Source organism: Petaurus breviceps, unplaced genomic scaffold (genome assembly GCF_028583685.1).
Source record: "Petaurus breviceps papuanus isolate PSGF00001 unplaced genomic scaffold, PetGlider_PUasm1.0 131, whole genome shotgun sequence".
Taxonomy (NCBI): domain Eukaryota; kingdom Metazoa; phylum Chordata; class Mammalia; order Diprotodontia; family Petauridae; genus Petaurus; species Petaurus breviceps.
In genome coordinates, this window is record NW_027185674.1 from 5,442,400 (window position 1) to 5,464,235 (window position 21,836).

Sequence of the window (21,836 nt, forward strand, 5' to 3'; positions counted from 1 at the left end):
CCCCACTCCAAAAAGAAAAAAACATTTTAAAAAAAGAATTAACCCTTAGCCATAGCTGTGAAAGATAGCTGATCTTGCTGAGGTCAGAGTTGGGAGAGCTGATTCAGGTTTTTGAGAGAATTCATTTAGATCTTCTCTTTAGCCAATGGGAGCTTTATTAACACAAAAGCATGCAGACCTGAGACTTAGCAAGGGTCTAAACAAAGGCACTGATATAGGACAAGGACCAAACTTATATAGACAGAAAGCTATACAGCCTGTAGAATGATGATGTAATTTTAGGGTTTCTAATGGGGGTTGGAGATTTAGGGACAGGATGAGGAAGATGCATGACTCAAGATAAGGGAGACAGGGGAAATTTTATGACCCCAGGATAGAGGGGTGACAAGGAATTTTTATGGTCCCGGATAAGGGGGAGTTTACTTCAGGATGTTCTCAGGCCCAGAAGGGCCTCACGAGGCCCTGAAAAAAGCAACGCTTAATATTAACCCTTGGGGCACCTTTGTATCCACATCATTCTCATTTACAATTTGTTTTTAGAGAGCCACTGCAGATATCTAAGAAGATGAATAACTTATATGATCAAAATGACACTTTAAGATGGTTCTTGCTGATCTAGTCTGGTAGAGGCTAGAGGAAGGGAGGCTAGGGAGGAGATTTGGGAGATCAGTGGCTCCCTTACAGCTTTCTACATACAAAGCAAGGGGGAAATACCACAGGAATGATAGCTTGATTTGAGTTAGGGGTATGTTGCTTACCAGATCTTGCCACATAGGTATAACACAAAAACAGCAACAAGAAGAAGCCAGGATATTTGAGAAGGTGTAACTGAAAGTCACTGGCAGGCCAAGGTCTCAAGGCAACAAAAGAGATAGGGTCCTGATATAGTAGGTGTATGCTTGAGTCTATGTTGTGTGACCCTGGGCAAGTCACTTAACCCTGTTTGCCTCAGTTCCTCATCTATAAAATGAGCTGGAGAAGGAAAGGACAAACCACTCCAGATCTTTGTCAAGAAAACTCCAAATGGAGATTGACTGAAAAGACTCAACAACAACATGCTTAGGTTTCAGGGTGTTTATTTGTTTGGCATGGTCCAGTATTGGACTTTAACTGTGAGGTCTTTTTTATTTCCATCTCCATAGTCATATTTTGCTTTATAGACTTCTTTTGATTACATAAATAACTTCCATTCAAAAATGCTATAAGGATTTCTTCCCAGGACTAATTTACCTAGTTGAGATTTACACCCTCCAAATATCTGTAGATGGTCCTACCCCTTCACCAGAAGCCATTACTCTGACAATGACAGATATTTAGTGACTTTCTTCCCTTTTGGAAGTGAAAATTTTTCTTCATTATGGGGCTCCCTTTCAGGATATCAGAGAATTCTGGAAGTTATGAAGACCAAAGCTCTGAAGAGCTGTGTCTAGTGGTGAGAATGGCCAGATGAAGGCCAGAGATATAGGACAGCCCAGATCTTCTACCTCCATTTCATTCTACCTTTCCCTTCCCTACATGGTCCTCCTGAGAGATACCAGAGCTCCAAGGACAATCATATGTTGACAGTGACTGCAAGATGAACCATGGAACTTAATTGCTATTGTATAATTGAAGGGACAACATGTCTGAGGATTACAGGATTAATCAGTCATTTTAGAATCTCTGTTGTAGTCCTTCACTTTCTGGATGTTTTTCAAAGTCATTTTAGATTTTCAAACTCCCTGAATTTGAATACACAACTTTCCTCCCTGCATCCTTCCCCTTCCTTGATAGAATGCCATCTTTCTGAAAGGAAGGACTGTTCCATTTGTATCTCTGTATCTCCAATATTAGGCAGGTAGGTGGCACAACTGAATAGAGTGCCAGGTCTCAAGTCAGGAAGACCTGAATTCAAATCTGGCCTCAGATTTATGTTTGTTTATCCTTTGTTTTTGAAGAGGACCATGGCATCAAGAAAATGATGACATGACTTACAGTTGACTTTGATTTGAGTAAGGGAGGGCTGTGCAAAGTCAGTAGCCTCACTTTTTCCTCCAGAGCCATCTGGATCCAGTGACCTGATATTCATCAGGATGGTTGGAGATGACCTAGGAAGCAATGGGAGATCCTGGCGTTTAGGCTAAGGCTTTTTCAGGTACTCACTGAGAGTAATGCCCATTCAGTGAATAGGCCTCTTTAAGAAGGGAGTCAAGGGATTGCCCTGTAATTAGAAAAAGAAAAAAAAATCAACCTGGGAGGGAGAGACCCTCAGGCTTGCTGTTCCAAAGAGAAAAGTTGCCATTGACATTCACTCTCAGCCAGGAGGTCGAAAAATACAGCCATGAAGTGGAGCCGGGGCAGGGACCTATTGCCTCAGAGTGAACTGGGCTTAAGGCCTCAGACACTTACTAGCTGTATGACCCTAGGCAAGTTCCTTAACCCTGTTTGTCTCTGTTTCCTCGTATGTAAAATGAACTGGAGAAGGGAATGACAATCCACTCTAGTATCTTTGCCAAGAAAACCCCAAGTAGGGTCACAACGGTCTAACAGAAAGGACCAAATCACAGAACAACAGCCAGCACAGCGCTGGCATTTTGGAAGCGCCTGGTAAATGTCTGTCTAATCGAATTGAATATTTCTGGCGCTCTTCCATTTTAACCTTGGTCTTCTCTTTCACCTCCTTTTACTATTACTTTCCAAGAGTTTTTTTTTTTTTTTGTGGTCAGACTTACTTTGAATGCAGAAAACATGGCTTAATAACTTCCTCTCCTCCCTAGCAAACAGTGTCTTCTCTAATTCTCAGAGAATAGTGCAAAACCTCTTGATTTCATTGCATTGACATCTTTCCCCAGCCTCCAATGAATTGAACTTTAACTTTTCTTTTAACAAAGACTGCTGACCTCACGATTTACTTTACTCATTTTAATAATATTTTCCTCCACTGAATTCCCACCTGGAATCATCCTAGTATGGTGGACAGCAAGCTGGTCTCCAAAATCAGAAAGCCCTGGATTCAAATCTGACCTCTTACACAGACTGACTGGGTGATCCTGGACAATTCACTTAAACTCTCAATGCCCCCCAAGCAACCCTCTCAAACCATAATGTGTAGGCCAGGTAATCTATGTTGGCTTAGTGAATTTCCTTACCAGTAAATATCTCTACTAGAGACACCATACGTGTGGTCCAAAGTTTCACTCTGATGCCTCATTATGAAAGTGGCCTTGAGTTCCTCAAGCCTATGCCAAGCAAGTGTAAATTCTGCTGGGTCCTACCAATCTGAAAAAGCTTAGCATAGAGACACTCTGGTGGGTTTGTATGTCTGCTACCAAGAACCTACCAAATATATTTCCAAAAGAGTTCACCCTGGGAGGATTGACCATCAAATGAGAACGTTTTTTGGCTGGGAAAACTCATGAAGCAATCTCTTTAAGATGTGGAAGGACTGGGATCAGCATTCCTGAAGGGAATGCCTATAGTGATGGAATCACAGATGTCTTGGAGTACTGACCTAGCTAGTGCTCTATCTTTGGGCAAAGGCCATAATTCAAATAAATATTAGTTTTCATTCACACAGTCCTGAGTAATGTTTATTAGTCCTTCCCATTTTTTCTTCCTAGATTCATCAAGGGACCTTTATAGATTTCCTAGACAAATTGTTCCAAGGCATTTTATCACCTTGTCCCACACCTGACCAAATCATTCCTTGGACTCCCTAGAAAGAACAGAGAATAAAGCTTTTAACACACACACACACACACACACACACACACACACACACCCTCATCCTTTCACTGTTAACACTGTTAACTTTAACTATCTTGAAAAACACTAAACTACCTGGGTTTAAGTCCTGCATATGACATAAATATACTTGGTTGTGTCACCAAGTTAAGTCATTTCCTCTCTCAGGGATTCAGGCAGTTCTCAGAGATTATAAGATTAGAGACTATCACTTGATCTACATTGATCAAAGAAGTTTTCTTATCCTGAAACCCCTATAGGAATGAAATCACAAGTCTGGTTTAAAAGAAAAAAAGCACAAGGACCAGATTAAGAGACAAAGTAGAGAGTTGTGCAGTGTTTCCAAAGGATTGTGCGTTAATGCTGGCACCCTTCCACCCTAGCCTGGGAGTCACAGCTTCTCCCTCTCTTTCCTTTCCTCCCAGTACTTAGTATAATTTTCTTTTCATTATACCACGTGGCTTTTGACTTTATCATGATCTACAAGGGAATATTTTTGTTGTTGTTCTTTGGGTTTTTTAAATTTTCTCTTTTTTTATTTTGATCTTCACAAAAATTAGGAAACACGAATATTTATTTCTAAATACAGAGAACAGGAAAAGGACTGTCTATGAAAGTTAGTCTTTATACCCACAGCTTGTTTTTTAAAGCATGGATCAGGTCTAACACCATAAAACAAAATATTCTGCTTGTCTATGTCCCCTTCTGACCTTCCTTTTGCTCTGTTCTGTGTTTTCAAAGCATTTCACTGATGCCCTTTTATTTTTTATCTCTGTCACTATACCTCCCTCCCCACTCCCACCCCTCTCTTTGCCTAAAAAATAAAGGCCCTCCCTAGTAACAAATAAGTATAGTCAAACAAAACAAATCCACACATTGGTCATGTGTGAAAATATATGTCCCGTTCTGCTCCTGCCATCCATCACCTCTCTCCCAAGTGGTGGGAAGGATGCTTCATCATCAGTCTTATGGAGTCATGATTGGTCATTGCATTGATAATCTGCAGGTGGAAAATGAGGTCATGTTTGTCCTTCATCACAACATGAAGAGTCAGTGGTTGGTCTGCTCTTACGTTTGCAACGATCATATTGAGCAGATGACAAATATTTGGAGCAAATCCAGGAATCATTTGTTCTGTACTATACAAAGCCCAGGAACTTTCCAAACAAAGTATGGCAAAGTGATTTCTTAATTTTTCGCTTTGTTTCATTTTGTTTGTTTTTTTGTTTTTAAGATTATAGCTCCCTTTCTCACCCAGGCTTGTAGTGAAGATGCCCAATCCCATTACTCCTTCAGCTTGGGCTTTATCCTACTCCATTTCTGCCTTAAACCAGTTCATCCCTTTCCGTAGGCAATCCTGAAGCCCCTCACTCTCAGGGACTCCTTATATTTTTGTCATACTTAGGGTAGTTACCTGGTCAGCTTTAGCCCTGATGTATCTCAGAACTCTTGAACTTAAGCTACTGAAATAACCTCAGCCTCCCCATAGCAGGTCTCATAGGCTTGCTCCATCACACCCAGCTAGGATGATTTCTTAAGATGTATTACTGTTGTGATGCAATGAAGAATGCAAGAGAATGGCTAAGGCTGTGTACCATATCTAACCTCACTGATCCCCCATCCAAAATCTGATCGGCCCTGTTTTGTGTAATTTGCCTCTACAGAAGAGTCAGACAGAGACAGGAATCAACGGCACTGTTTTCACCATTCCTGGGAATTAAGACTTTCAGTGAATCAGGATAATTATCTTTTATGGTCCTATATCTGATTTACCCAGGAGGCATAACCCAGCATGAGTCTCTCACTATAAAATTAATAAAGCCCAGGTCAACCTAAACATCTTTTATTACGATAGAGCTCCAGAGTTGCTCTCCCCCTAAGCTGTGCCTCTCCTCCTGACCCATGCCTTGGTCGGGCGGAATTCATATAAAAGCTCTGCAGTTTACTTATATCAATCAATCAACAAATGTATGTTGAGTACCTACTGTGCATGAGGGATAGCATGAGATCCTGTGGAAGGTATGATAAAGCAGAAACAGAATCTCAGGCTTCAAGGAGTTTCTGATCTAGCTACGGTGGTACCATATCAAAAACAAACAGTTCTCAGAACAATTTTCAGTTTAATTTTTTTGGAATGATACCAAAGAACTGGGCCATGTTTTAAAATGCCTTCAGTGGTATTTTGACTTGAATGTACTAAAAGGATATTTTTCTTGTTGCTATTTTAATTAAATCCTGTATTTCCCTGTCTCCCACAGATAATTTCCAGGATCAGATGAAAAGGGAACTAGCGTATCGAGAAGAGATGGTACAACAGCTACAAATCGTAAGATACAGCTCTTTCTGCTTCAAAGAATGTTTCTTGACTTCTTTTGGTTTTGACATCTAGATTTCTGCTCTGAAACCCTTTGGTCCACTTTCCTCTCGACTGGTTGGAATGCTAATTACCATGAGATTTACTTAAACATAGGGCAAGCAGATGTGTCAGTATGTTTCATCCAAATGTAACTACTTAACATGTGTCAATAGACAGATGTGTAAATTGTCAGTGTGGGATACAGAGACTTACCTGAATGTCTCATAATTTGTATAACACAAACCCTAGGACTTTTCCTACAAAGATAATCCTTAGTGTATGCATATATGTCCATTAAATTCCTATTAAGGATGATGACAAGAAAGAAAGGATTTCAGAATGAAACATGTAACTTCATTCTTAATTTACTTATGATAATCATTCTTATAATTTTATAATACCCAAGACTTACTTGTACAGTAACAGCATTTAGCATAGTGCCTAATTCTAGTAGGTGCTTAGTAAGTGTTTATTGACTGACAATAAGCAAATAAGAATCATTTTTCTAAAGTCATTACCCTCCCTCTCTGAAACTTTTTTCTGATAGAGATCTCCTTCTACATGGTATTTTTTAGCAGTGCTTATAAGATAATTTCCCAAGGCTGTCATCTTTCATCTACAAAATAGGGAAAATATTTCTCTCCCTAAAAGTTTTTAAAATATACTGAACTACATAGATAGCATCTTCATCTTCTTTGATGGTCAGGGCATGGCAATCAGTATAATTTATGTTGCTTATTATTTTGAGATGTAAAGTTTATCCATGTCTTTTTCTTCATACCATGATATGTCATATATATATATATATTTGAATGGTAATCTATTAGCCTGCCTATTTATCAATCTATTGACCTATCTATCCAGCTTGATTTTAATAAGAGGAACATTTATTAGCATTTTCTGCATCTGTGGAACCGTTTTTATTCTAATGGAGATTCTTGAAATTAATATTATAAACAATCTCATTTTATTTTCACATTTTGAGGACCATTTCAAAGATGGTTGTAAGTTAGAGTGGCATAAACAGTCTTACCATGTCATCACTGACCCAAGACACTCAGACACTTCTGCCAGATCTGCACATCCCTAAGCAGATACCTAGCTTTTAAACAGGCTCCTTCATCTCTCTGCTTTTATTTCTGAATTATGTTTGTTTGCTTATTTTGATAGCTGTATTCAAATTAAGCAACAATGATTTCCTCTTTTTTAGTTCATAACCATTCTTTGGGAAGTGCAAATCAATCTATTTGTGGCACTTTTGCCTTTATATTCTAGGATATAACAGTTCTAAACTGATTTCTCATCCAGAATATATTTGATTGTCTCCTTTAGTCAACCTATTGAGTTGTAAATTTACATTACATATTTGGGGAAAATTTCAAATCCTCAAGGTTCATCATCTAGTTGTTGTTTTCTTGGTTGGGGAGGGAGGTTCTGGGACCAAGAATTTAAAGTTATTGCAAATTCTACCATGCAAAGCACCATTTTTAGAGTCACAAAAGGGAAATTACCACCCAAGTGTAGGTTTGATTACAAACACAAAAGCATTAAAAGCACATTAAATTACTAGAATAAAAAGTAGAATCAGAGTTCTCATTGCCACTGACCAAGCTGCCTAATTTCACTTGTGTAACTTTAGTACTTGTCTTCTGCAGCTATTTTTTTAATGGAGATAACATATCATCAACGTTGTAGGGAACTATTATTGCGAGGAGGAAAAAAATACAAAGTTCTTTAAAATTCCTGGAATGTGAGTCAAGGTTTTATCACTAAGAATTTGCATTGCATTCTTTTGCAAAGAATTCTGCAGAAATTGACTTCTCAGTTTTGACAATTATTATTCATGCAGAATGGTTAGTAAATTACTCCTGGTAGTAAGGGAACACTTTGGGGGAATCCTTATGAGCCATTAGCATCCCAGTTAGCACTCTAAATTATTGCCGCAATGCACTGTTACACCCAGAGCCAAATTTGGCAATGGTTTGTAGTAGTCATCACTCCTCCTCCTATCATACCCTTACTGGAAGGAGGGGCTCGCTTTCTTGGGGGCCCTAGGGTTCCCACGTAGTACCTCCACCTGAATTGGCCTTCCTCGAATCAGGCTTCATGCTCTGGACTACTGTTGTCTCTGTACCCAAATGAGATTTTTCTTGTCCAGTCTCCTGTTTTCCTAGGGTTCTTCCCTCTGCTAGGTGAGACCTCTAATCTGTAAAGACATGTTTAACATATTAATAGTGTTATATGTGCTACCTATCCTAAATAACATATATCCACTTTAATAAAGGCCAATCTGAATGTTTATTAAGCTTATCTTATTTATTATCTTTGAAAGTCAAAAAGGCAGCATTACATCGTGGGTAGAGAGCTAGCCTCTGAGTCAGGAGGACCTGAGTTCAAGTCCCACCCCTGACATGTACTGTCTGTCTGAACCCTGGCCAAGTCACTTAACCTCTCTATTCTAGAGGCAACTAACTAGTTAAGACTCTTAAGTTGCAGAAAAATTAGTGATCTACCTTGATAAAGGAAACCTCCTAAGCAGAGTTTCTTGCAGTCATGAAATCACAGCTGTGGTCCAGTACACAGGACACTGTGCTAAAAGGGCCAAAACAAGCAAAAAAAAAAAAAACCAGTTCTTGCCTTCAATGAGTTTACAATCTACTTGAAAATGCCCTGATGAGAAACACTTCAGACACTGGTGGGAAAGGTATTTTTGGCAAGTGGGAAAGTGATGTCACAGCCAGCTACCATGTCCATCCACTCCTAGCTATCGACCGAAGAATCAGGACACTATGTGATATCAGCAAACAATTGTTCAAATAAATTATCTGGCCTCTAATCAATTGGCAAGGGGAAATACCCTGCGCCTCCCACAGTGCCCAAGGAAAATCTAAGTAATTTTGTGGCTATTAATAAATTATCAGTTACTAGCTTTCATCTTCCTTGAATCATTACACTCATAAGTGAATATAGTTACCATGAGATTATGTCTGACCTTTGAGACTAGAATACCTGAATGCAAATCCTCTTACAGTTAGTGAGTACTTTGTTAACTCAGAAAAGAGTCAATTCTTTATATCCTTAAGATGATACAAAAGCACACTTTAATTCCACAGTCACTGGGAATCCAAATACGTAAATCCCTCCAAACTCTGTGAAGATTTCCAAGGAAATCTGCACTATATTATTACACTGTGTTCATTTTATGCTAAATCTAAATCTAAAATTCATTTTATTCTAAATCCAGAACACTAACTCTTCTTTATTCCATTAAGAAAATGAGAAGTGGTGACCACGAGAGTCAAACGAATCATATGTAGACATGGTTTGCATATGTAGAATAAAGTAATAGTTTTGACATGTGCTTACTTATGAATTAAAATACTTTACTAGTATCCAATTCTAAAATGTACATAACAAAGTAAATGTTGAAAAATATTCTGGAAAATAATTTTTAGATGCTCATAACTTTCATTTCTAAGCCACATTTGTCAATGAAACAATAAAAGCAAAAGATTTTTCCTGAGGTCTAAATGTAGAAACTGAAAAATTAAACCAACTTTTGGGTAAAACTTATAATATTTTTTTTAAAAAGGCTTATTTAGGGGGTGGCTAGGTGGTACAGTGAATAGAGCACCAGCCCTGGTGTCAGAGGGACCTGAGTTCAAATCTAGCCTCAGACACTTAACACATACTAGCTGTGTGACCTTGAGCAAGTTACTTAACCCCAATTCCCTGCCTTCCCCCCTGCAAAAAAAAGGCTGATTTACCCATTCACAAATGGTATAATGTAAATCCATTTTACTTTTAAAAAATTAATAACTAACACACATTAGCATTGGAAACAAGAGAGGACAAATTGAATCCCAGCCAATAGCCTTTTGACAAAGTTCCTTTAAGGACCTGAATATCCATCCATCCACATATAAATGCAAATATGTGTAAGTATATATATGTGTGTGTATATATACATATATACATGCATACATGTATATTGCAAATGTATGTGTATGTGTATTATACAGTTTTCCCTTCCACAGTATGACTTTCCCTATCATGGTTTCAATATATAGCAGATCAGTATAAGAAATTAAATGAGAATTTTTTGCAGAAACTGCACATGACGTGCAAAGGCCAGCAGGTAACACAGAGAAAGTTTAGAAACTCAGAAATACATAAAATATATGTATGGTATTGCATATCAAACCAAATTTTACAATGAGGTACTGTAAGCACCCTATAAAAGAAAAAGGAAAATTCAGACTTCTCTGGTATGAAGGGAGGGACAAAAAATTTTGCAGGGTTTTTCCAGCTCACATGAGTGCTACATCCCTAACCCCCATGAGGTAGAAGGCATAACTCTATATGTATTTATGTATACTGTATGTATATGTATGTACGTATAAATGTATGTATCTATATATGATAGATAGATAGACAGACACAGACAGATAGATATCTTCTAACAAAAGCTATTTGTCTCTGGGTATTTGCTTGCTAATTTGGCGACAAGGGTTTAAAGCACACCTCTTTTCATTAGCTACTGCTGTAGGTTTGTTAAGGATATGCTACTTCTCCAATAAAGTTCTTGAAGGACGTTGTAAAACTGCAATGCAGAGCATATGATAAATGGCTAAACCAAAATACACATGCATTGAACTTGCAGCCTCGCTCCAGAGAGGCAAGCAGGCTGAGGAAATGGGTTAGTCTCCAAGTGCCCTCTGCTGTTCAGCCAGGTAGCTGCAGTTTCAAGCAGCCAGGTTTAAAAGCCCAAGTCTCCAAGTTCTTCATTAAAAGCCTCAATTAAAATAATGTTCAATCGATAGATTTAATTCTGATGTTTCATTCACTGTGGACCTGTAAAAAAGCAGTTTACAACTTCCTGACTGGGGGGAGCAGAGCAAGTGACTCATCCCTGGAAGAAGGGCTATGTGTCTTTCCTGTTGCTATAGGAGCTGGGGCTGGCCCCTGACCAGCTCTCCCACGATAATGCCTTAGCTTGGAGATCCTCCAACATTAACTGGTGGGAACTGGCCCAGGTTTCTGCCAGTTCAACATAGAGGAGTTTATGTTTATTTTGTTTTGTTTTCAGATGGAAGTAGAAGGACTTCTTTTGCACAGCTGGACTTAGAGAGATCTGAATTTAAATCCTGCCCCTGAGACTTAGCTGTATGACTTTGGGCATGTTAGACTAAAATAGCTCTTTGGGTACTTTATCTTAGTTAAAAGGTTTCTAGAGAAGACGTAATTCTTTAAGTTTCATTTCCAATCAGAAGGAAACTCTTCCTAGGCAATTGACTTGATAAGGAGTTCCTGACTTCCTTACCTACACTCTCTGCCCCCTCCCCCTGACCTGTGATTTTGCTGGCATAGGAAACTCCTGGAGAGGAAACTCCTTCTACCAGTGTAAGTGATCAACTGTTTGGTGATTTATGATCATAGAGAACTGATTAGGGTCTTAAGAAGTCAGATGACTTACCCAGGGTCATACAGCCAGGTTGTGCCAGAGGCGGGATCTGAACCTAGGTCTGGCGCAGCTAGGTGTAGAACTTGAAGTCAGGGAGATCTGAATTCAGATTCTACCTCAAAAACTTACTGGCTGGGGGCAGCTAGGTGGCACAGTGAATAGAGCACTGGCCCTAGAGTCAGGAGGACCTGAGTTCAAGTTCGGCCTCAGACACTTGACACACTTACTAGCTATGTGACTTTGGGCAAGTCACATAACCCCAACTGTCCTCCAAAAAGCAAAAAAAAAAAACCCTTACTGGCTGTGTGACTCTAGGCAAGTCATTCAACCTCTCTGTGCCTCAGTTTCTTCATCTGTAAAAAATGGGGATTAATAATAGCATCTACAACATGGGGTATTGTGAGGATCAAATGAGTTAACATATGTAAACTTTTTGCAAGTTATAAGGACTATATGAATGCAAGTTATTATTATTATTACTATTATTAAGACTATTGCCATCAATATTTATTAATGTAACTTGTTCATTATTATCAACATTACTATTATTATTACTATTTGTCATCATCACTATTACTACTCTTATTCATCACCATCTTCTTTATTCTGAGGCTCTCTCTCTCTATACAAATACTCTCTATCTCTGGATTTCTAAGACAACTGCTCTAAGTGAGACTGGCACAAAGTGAGCTCGCAATATATCACCTCTTTGTCCAATGATTCTTCATCCTAATTCTCTGTCATACATCTACCAGGTAATTCGTGAATACTTAATGACAGAGGCCCGCTCTTTGTCCTCTCTCTCCCTTCATGAAATTGAACCAAATTCAGAGTATTAAAATAGGACAATTCCCGTGGTGAGGAATCTGCTGAGAAAGTATTTCATTTTTCCTATTATACCCCCGAACCTCACACTTTTGCTCTACCCAAAGATGTTGGGGTGTTTGGAAATTCTAAGACAGGATTTTATTCAGGTTCTTTTTTTTCTTGCCAGTCTTGGGGATTTGGAGCCTTTGCAAAATGCAAAGGAGCATTTCCCAAATGACCACAGTGGTGAGAATTTCCCTGCAATGACTGGTTTACAGCAAACCTCCTGGATCCTTAGCATGCTAAGTAGGGCCTTCTATGCTTAGCATGCACCTGGATTTTTATGACCCAAATAGTGTTGGTGAACCATAGCATCTCAGATTCGTGATGTGTTCCTGGTTTGTCATTTGTGACATTGTAATGATGAGTCAGTGTGAGCCACAACTCTCAATTTGTGGTTGCTTAAAAGCAACAAAACAATGAAACCCACAGCAGACTAAATAGGAGAAACCAAGACTGCAGACATTGGTTCTATTCCTGGATTTTTTAAGCACCCACATGCTTACTTCCTATAGCTCTTTCCTTTAGAAAAATTCTTTCTTTCTTCCTGCTTGTCCTTCCATCTTCATGAAATATTTTATTGCTGCTTTTGAAAAGATGTCCCTATCTGGATCTAAAATCATTAGTCTTTGAAGAAACTTTGCCGTGATTGAAGATGACTTCCTGACCTTGGGTGCAGAAATAGGAAGCTAAGTCCTTAAGAGAAGGGCTTTTCTGTAAAGATATAGGTACCAAATACTGAAAGCAAAGCTATACCTTTTTTTAGTACATTTTCAAACTCAAAATTTTGTGTTTTCTGTCTCCTACATTATCTTGTAATATGTATACAGAGTCCCACTTAAGGTCATATTAAATCACACATCAAAAGAAAGAAGAAATGGCCCCTAGGCTTTAGGAAATTATAATATATGATGACCCAGGAAGCTGAGATTCAAAACTTTCTCTGTCTGTGTCTGGGATGGGTGAAGTAACTATGGTGGACCTGTGTTAAAATGTTCTTTCTACAGTTCTTCTATCAAGATTATCCTCCGAAATATGGGACCAAAACAATATACTTTTATACATTAAAATATGAATAATTAATGACAGTACCATCTATCCCATCTGCTAGATACAGACTCCCATGGCCAGAGACACATGCATCCACATATCTGTGATTTAGATTGTATGTATGTGACTACAAAGCACCTGATCAGTTCAGTGAAAATTTCAGAAGGGCAGCCTTCTCTTTTCTCAACTCCATGACAAAGAGTAGTTTTATTTGCTTTCGGTTCTCACTGAGATGAAATCATTGATAAAATTGACTGATTGTTTCCATCAAAATTTGCTTATGGGTGATTGCTTATGAGTGTAGACACAGTCTCATCTCCAGACATCACTGAAGACTCATTCGCCCCATCTAACTAGCGATCTCATTCATCTCCTTACGGATTGAAAGGCCTGGCCATGATTGTGTTTCCTTTACACAATGTTTGAGATATGGAAGAAAGATTTCACAAGCAGGCAAAACATGTACAGATCTGTAGTTCGATTAAATAATTTCCCCTTTTTCTTCTTTCTCCACCGTGACAGCCACCTTCCCTTTCCCCTTCTACTTTTTGCTCCCCAACAGAATGTAAGCTCCTTGGAGATAGGCACTATCTTTCTTTTTGCTTGTAATTGTATCTCCAGAACTTAGGACAGTGCCTAGCACACAGTAAGTACATAATAAATGTTTGTTGATTTAGCTGATTTGACTTTCCTTTGCTCCTTATGCATACCAGGTAAGTTTCACATTACTCACTGGAAGGAATAAATCACAATATGAGCTGAAAGGTGACTCTAAATCCTTCAGCGAATTTCCATGTGTTGTCTACAGGGGACAGCTTACTACACAATTGGATTTTGGCACTGACATACTTTAAAAAAAAGTGATGATAAATGAATGCATCCCTTAAATTTTTCTTGTGTAATAAGCTAGAAAGTTAAATTGAGCCTCTGAGGATAAAAATAGTGATCATAGTGAGAGATGCCTTAGTTGCAAATAGATTAGAAAGACAAATTTAAATAGTCTAAATTATCCAGTTTTAGTGACTTGAATTTCCACTGCATAAATCAAAATGGCCAGTAGGGTTTGGCCTCCATTCAAAGCCTCTGTACTTTGTTTTACACAGAGATTATATTTTCAAGAGTCATTTTTCAACCAATGCTATTAGTTCTTTGTTATTTCTAAATTGCCTACATGTACTTCATATGTTTCAATTTAGTACTTTGTGATTTCCATTTATGCCACATTCCTCAGAGAAGTACTATTAACTTTATGATTCTGTATCCCAGGCACATTCTTATCTTTTGACTGGGATGATCTCTTAACTTTTCTGTGATTCAGTTTTCTTAACTAGAGTGAGTAAATAATAGTGTTGACTGAAAGGACACTCTAAATCCTATAGTGATCTGACATATTGTCTACGCTGGCCAACTTCCAACATCTCCACTAATGGGGTTTCAGCTTTGAGGTCCTTTTTAAAAAAAAAATCAGTGATATTTAAACAAGCACATTTGAAAACTCACTTACTCCAGAATAATTGAAGATCTTTCTGTTTTAACAAAGCTCTTTCCATTGCAAAATATCACCCTTGGGAAGGATCTATTTGCATTAAGATTGTCTAAAGTTTACCAAGAGCTCTGCATTAGGTACTTTGTCATCCCTCATAGCTCTCTGAGTGGTTTTTCTTGTTTTTCCTTTACAGATCCCCTATGCAGCCAGCTTGATCAGGAAGGAGAAGCTTGGTACACATCTCAGCAAGAGCTAAAAGGTGAGACAGCCAGAAGGAAAAGAGTCTTTTGGAAATCTGATCTATCAATAATCGTAATTGCTCCTTATTGATGCACTACTAGGTCAAGGTCAATGAAAAAACTTCATCTGTATTTTTAAAGAAATCTCTTGATGGACTTGGCAATGTCTGGAGGCCTCCACTATGTAGTATATGCTGAAATTAAAGTTTGGCACCAGCCATATGCCTCTTCTGAATTTGCTGGTAGGGTACTAAAAATAAGGGAGTTACCTTTTCAGTCTTCAAAACAGATCCCTATTCTTCTCTAACTGGGGTGTGGTGGGAGGCTGTATGCCATAGTATTGCACCCCCTTCTCGACCTGATACCCTGAGTAAGTATATAATGTTTATTAAGTGAGTGCCTAAAGGCCGCATGGCATCATCTATGGAGAGCCCACTTCTCAGCCAGGAAAATCTGGGTTAAAGTCCCATCTGTGACAATTACAGACTATGTGACCCTGTAAGCCATATAACTCCTCAACACTCCACGCAGTTCTCTAAGGCTGTTGGTGGCAAAGCAAGTGCCAACAGGCATTGGTAGAAGGGGGTTTTCCCACTAAAGGTTCCCTAGACCAAGGAAATCACAGGTTCAAATACAAGTGCCAGGAACTAAGATTAGCTCTTTATTCTAAGCAAATATCCACTGCACTCAGGGTTCCAATGAGTTGTTGAGGAAAAGACATGAGCAGTCTGGGGTCTTTCATGCTGTCAATGATGGATTCCTGCTGTAGATCCTGATACCTCTCTCTACAAGTAATAACAATAACACAACACTCCCCCTTTCAGACACATCACCTCTTTATTCTAAGAGACATAATAGCTCACAAATTTCTCCCCTGTCAGCAGAACTTTATCCCCAGAACATATATGCCGTTCGCAATAAGAATTAATGGTGACTACACTCCCAATCACCAACAACGGCTACCTGGGCTCCCTCTGAATTGGACCCAAGCCTATACTTGAGTGACTCTACCTCCCTAGCTGCCCTGGAAAAGACAATGACTTCTCAACATTATGGGCATCTTAAGGCACCAAAAAAAAAAAAAAACAAGACACCTGAATTACCAGATGTAAGATGCTTCTAAGAAAAGAGGTATATGTCTAAGGAGAGGCCTAGAGGAAATGCAGGGAACATGATGGACACTCTTTCCTTCTGAGGGAATGCATTAGGCTGTCCCAGCCGCACTGACTTGTGGAATCATTGAAACTGAAAAAAAAGCTCAGACCCCAGAAAAGGTAGATACTGAATTAAGCCTTATGAGAGTAAAAATAGAAACCACAGTGACAGATAGCTTAGCTGAAAATAGCTTAGACAGGTGAATTTAAATGTTCTAACTGGCCTAAGAGGAGCTCAGTTTGGATTTTCACACCATAAATAAAATAACAAGATGGCTGGGCTTCCATTCAAAGTCTCAGTATTTGGAAATACTTTTCTATTAATACCAGTAACCAGCTGGAATTGCTCTTCATATCTAAGGGCTTCCTTTTCTCACAATTTGGTCCATTACCATTTGAATAACACTGCTCATTGCTTTCCTTGGGAGAATATTTAAGAGCCCAATAGGATTCATTGTAGAAAAGTATTTCGTTATTCCAAATTTTTATGGAATCATAGAAGCTGAATTGAAAGTGATCTCAGAGGTCGTCCAGGTAAATGTGGACTAGAACTAAAATCGCCTGGATGGCTTCCCCAACAATTGGCCAGCCATCCTCTCTTTGAAGACGTTTAATGACAGAAAACCCATCACGTCTCAAAGCAGCCCACTCCACTTTTAGAGAATTTCAAATGTTAAGCAACTTTTCCTCATAATGAGCCAAAATAAAATCTGCGTTCTCTCTATAACTTTTATCCATTGATCTAGGTCTTTATCTGAGACCCAAGTCAAACCAGTCAGCTCCCTCTCTCCTCTCTCCCATAGTTCCTCAAATACTTAAAGATAGTTATCATGTCATTCTGCCTTCTTCCCCCATCCCTGCAACCTCACCCCACACACAAGCACACACAAGGATTTTCTCCTTCAGACTATTCCTTCAACTAATGCTTAAATGGCGTGATTTCAAGTCCCCTCATCATCAAGCACCTCATATGTGCCAGACCCTGTGCTAGGCATTGGGCATATAAAGACCAAAAAAAAGAAAAGAAACAATCCTCATCTCAGGAATCTTGCAATCCATCAGGAAAGAATACATGTATATCTACAAATGTATGTAGAGGAAACATGGCAGAGTGGATAAAAAGCCATCCATCCTCAAAGCCAGAAAGCATTGGGTTCACGTCCCATATCTGACAAATGTTGGTTGTATGACCCTGGGCAAGTCACTTGTTCTTTCTTTGCTCTAGGACAGAGGTGTCAAATATGTGGCCAAGACACTCTCGAGTGTGGCCTAAGCCAAATTAAAAGGTAATTTGGAAATATTCAACAAGATAAAAATACAGTAAAACATAGTTAACAATACATTTTAAAACTAAGCCAATATGTAGCCAGTAAGGATCTTTACATATGGTTTAGTGGCCCCTGTTTCTATTTGAATTTAATGACTGATCTAGACAACTCTCTTAACCTATAAGTTGCAGAGAGGGTGACATCCTACATTGTAAGAGTTTACTCACCTGGGAGTTCTCTATATCAATGGAACCACAGGTCCAGTCTTTATCTCTATATAAGTATATAAAGAAAAATATATGCAGAATAAATATAAAGCAAATATAAAATAGTTATTAAAAGAGTGTATTATCAGTTAGGGGATCAGAAAAGTCATTAGGTAGAAGTGGAGCTTGAGCTATGTCTTAAAAGAAACCAGTAAATCTAAAAAGTGGTCAGGGAGTGAGTGTATTCCAGGCCAAGGCACAGAAACAGAAAATGGAGTGCCATGTGTGAACAACAGAGAGGTCAGTGTATCTGAACTGTAGAGTGCAAGAAGGAGAACAATAGGCTAAGGCCAAGGTGTTAAGGTCTTTAAAAGCCAGAGGAGCTTATATTTTACCCTAGTGGCAATAGAGAACTCCTAGAGCTTATTGAGTAAAATGGTTAGATATGTTCTTAATCATTTTGGAAGCTGTGTTGAGGACGGATTGGAGTGGAAAGAAATTTGAGACTAAGAAACCATTTAGAAAGTCATTGCAACAGTCCAGATGAGAGGTGCCTGAACCAAGATGATGGCTATTTGAAGAGAGAGAAGGGTCCTATGTGGAAAATGCCATTAAGGTAAAAATAGCAAGATTTAGCAAATGACTGGCTTGTGGCGTGAGGAAGAGTGAGGAGTTGCGGATAAGTCAGAGATTGCCAACCAGGAAGACTGGAAGAATGGTGGTATCCTCCAAATAGGGAAGTTTAGCAGTGGAGAGAGTTTAGAGGAAAAGATAATTAATTTTGCTTTGGACATATTGAGTTTGAGATGTCTCTGGTATAGACAGTTTGAAATGTCCAGTAGGTGGCCAGTGACGCAGGACTAGAGTTTGGGAGAAACTAGGGCTGGGTGGATAGATCTATGAGTCATCTATATAAAGATGATTATTATTAAACACAAGGGAACCAGTGAGGTCACCAAGAGAAAAGAGAGGGAAGTGGGCCCAGGACAGAGTACGGGGTTAAACCCACAGTTATAAGGTATGATACAGATGGTAATCTAGCAAAGGGAGCTGAGAAGGAGAACCAGATAGGAAAGAGAATTCAGGAGAAAAGGGTGGTTAACATTACCAAGTGTAGCAGAGGGTTTGAAAAGGATGAGGATTGAGAAAAGATCTTCTCATTTCCCAGTTTAGAGATTGTTGGAAACTTTGGAGAAAGAAGTCTCAATCAAGTGATGAGGTTGGAGGCCATATTTCAAAAAGGGAAGGCAATGGATGTAGATGTTTTTTACTAAGAGTTTGGCTGAAAAAGGAGCAATAGAAGATGATAGTTTGAGGGAATCATAGAATCCAGTGAATTTTTTTTTAAGAATGGGGAAGATAGGGGTGGCTAGGTGGTGCAGTGAATAGAACACTGGCCCTGGAGTCAGGAGGACCTGAGTTCAAATCCAGCCTCAGACACTTAAACACAAAAACTAGCCCTGTGACCCTGGGCAAGTCACTTAACCCCAATTGCCTCCAAAAAGCAAAAAATAAAATAAAAAAGAATGGGGAAGATGGGCTTGTTTGAAGAAAGCAGAAAAGAAAGTAGCAGATAAGAAGAAATTGAAGATTAGAGGAGTAAGGATTACTAAAGGGGCAGCAGAGAAGTGACATGGTCACATCCATGTTTCAGAAATATCCATTTGGCAGTTTTGCGGTGATTATATTGGAGATGTGAGAGACTGGAAGCAGGGAGACCAGTGAGGAGACTATTATAATAATCTAGATGAGAGATGACCTAGGGTACTGGTCATGTGAATGGAGAAAAAGTGATAGGTAAGAGACTGAGTGGACATAGAAGATGGGGAAAAGAGAAGAATAAAACGTGGCTTTGGGGACTTGAGTGAGGAAGAATGACGGTACCTTCAACATACACGGGAAGTTTTGAGGAATGGAGAAATTTATCAATCAACAAGCATTTATTAAGTATTTACTATGTGCTAGATGCTACATAAGGATAAAAAAAAGCAAAAATGGTCCCTTCCCTCAAGGAGCTTACATTCTAACTGGGAAGAAAACACACATACATACATGACATCCAATGGACGACTGTCAATGCAGGACTGGAGTTCAAGAGAGATTAAGCCTGGTTAACTTTTGATCAAATGAGATAATGTGTGTAAACCCTAATGAGATAATTATTGCAAACCCTAATATGTTATATAAATGTTAGCTATTATTATTTCTGTGCCTTGGTTTCCTCCTTTGTAAATATGGAGAAAATTATCCTCGTATTACATAACTCACAGGGACTGAAATAACTTAACAATAGCAACATCTAAGGTGCTGTGCCAAACACTGGAGCAATACAAAAGTGAGAAAAATAACACAGTCCCTGTCCTCAGGGAGCTTCCTTTACATTTTCAACCTCCAAAACTTATGTGACCCTGGATGAGTCATTTAACCTCTTAGTGCCTCCGCTTTCTCATCTATAGAATGGGGATCATAATAGCACCTGTCTCACAGGGTTGCTGTGAGGATCAAATAGGGTTAATATAGGTAAGGTTTTACAAACCTTAGAGTGTTATATAAATATTATTATTTTTATAATAAAATTAAAGAAAATTTAATTTAAAGTAAAATAAAAATAACAATTCTGTTGTATATGATGTTGCATTTTTCTCCAGACTCCTCTTACCCACATACAATCCCTTGGGTTGCATTTTCATCCTCATTCTGACTCTGGAAATATTGAAGCATTGAAAAGGCTGGCAGTGACTTCCAAGCCAGATGGCAAAAGCAGGAATAGGGTCTAGAGCTTGGAACTTTGCCTGCTCAGTCCTGATAGACATAACCTCTCTTGTTAGGAAATAATCTCCTTGAAAGGGAAGACTATTTCATTTTTTTGTTTTCGTATATCCTTGGAGCCATAGTAGGCACTAGCAGAGCACCTAGCTTACAGTAGGTACTTAATAAATAACATTTGCTGGTTTGGGTTGTCCCAAAGATTCCTAATTATTGCTACTGCTTTTCTTCCAGACTCCTTTTCTTCTGTGATTCTGCAGCAGAGATGGCTCAGATCACAGAATCTCAGAGTCCATTTTATTCTTGGAAAGCTCTAATTGTTTGGTCTTTTACTTTATCTTAAAGCTAAATTTGTCTCTTTGCAACTTATAATTTAATTTTAAAAGGATTTATTTGTTAACTTCCTATATATGCAATCCTTGTGATAGGCACTGGAGAAACAAATGCAGAAATGGCTGACCAGTGCTTGCCTTCCAGGATCTCAGAGTCTATTTGAGGATGCCACAAGTGAAAAAGATAATTAACCTCCAACCTCTCAGTGCCTCAGCTTCCCCATCTATAGAACAGGGGATAATAATAGCACCAAATGGAGGTTGGACTGGAACAGTTCTTAATTTTGTGTGTGTAATGGACCCCTTGACACTCCAGGGAGACTGCTCAGAGATTGAGAAAAGTTTTCCACATAACACACCATTCATTCTATTTGTATTTCTCTGTAGCCATCCATTTATGGTTCATGAGGCTTGCTGTATTCTATACATTCAAATAGTACTCCTTAATCCGACTTCAGGAAATTTCTTCTTCATTACCATAGGCCAGGTTTTCACTAACAAAGTGAAATGAAATGCATAATTACAGGATCAATCCAAGAAGAAAGAGGAGGAAATGTGATAAGGTAGAAAGAACACTGATTCTGAAGTCAGAGGACCTGTACCCAAATTCTCAGTACTCAATACTTAGTACAGCCATGACCTTGGGCAAATTCATTTAACCTCCCTGGGCTTCAGTTTCCTTATCTGTAAAATGAAGAGGTTAGACTAGATGGCCTCTGAGATTCCAGCTCTAGGTCTACGAACCTGTGAAATATTGATCCAAAATATCAGTAATGGAAAAGACATTGGCCTGGGAGTCAGGAGCCCTGGGATTAAGTCCCAGCTCTGTGACTTGCTGGCTATGGGACCATACTTGGATTTGGAAGGGACCTCAGACACCATCTAAGTTCAGTGGTTTTTAACTCCATATGGATTCATGGATAAT

The 21,836-nt window shown here is 38.8% G+C and overlaps 1 protein-coding gene across 1 annotated transcript in view; it reads left to right on the top strand.

Moving 5' to 3' along the window:
* Positions 1-15,202, top strand: part of SKOR2 (SKI family transcriptional corepressor 2) — a 54,527-nt gene extending 39,325 nt beyond the window's left edge. Inside the window, exons 7-8 of the mRNA XM_069104851.1 lie at positions 5,982-6,049; positions 15,140-15,202. Of these exons, the coding sequence (XP_068960952.1) occupies positions 5,982-6,049; positions 15,140-15,202 (131 nt within the window). The remainder of the gene's footprint in view (positions 1-5,981; positions 6,050-15,139) is intronic.
* The last annotated feature ends 6,634 nt before the right edge of the window (positions 15,203-21,836 follow it).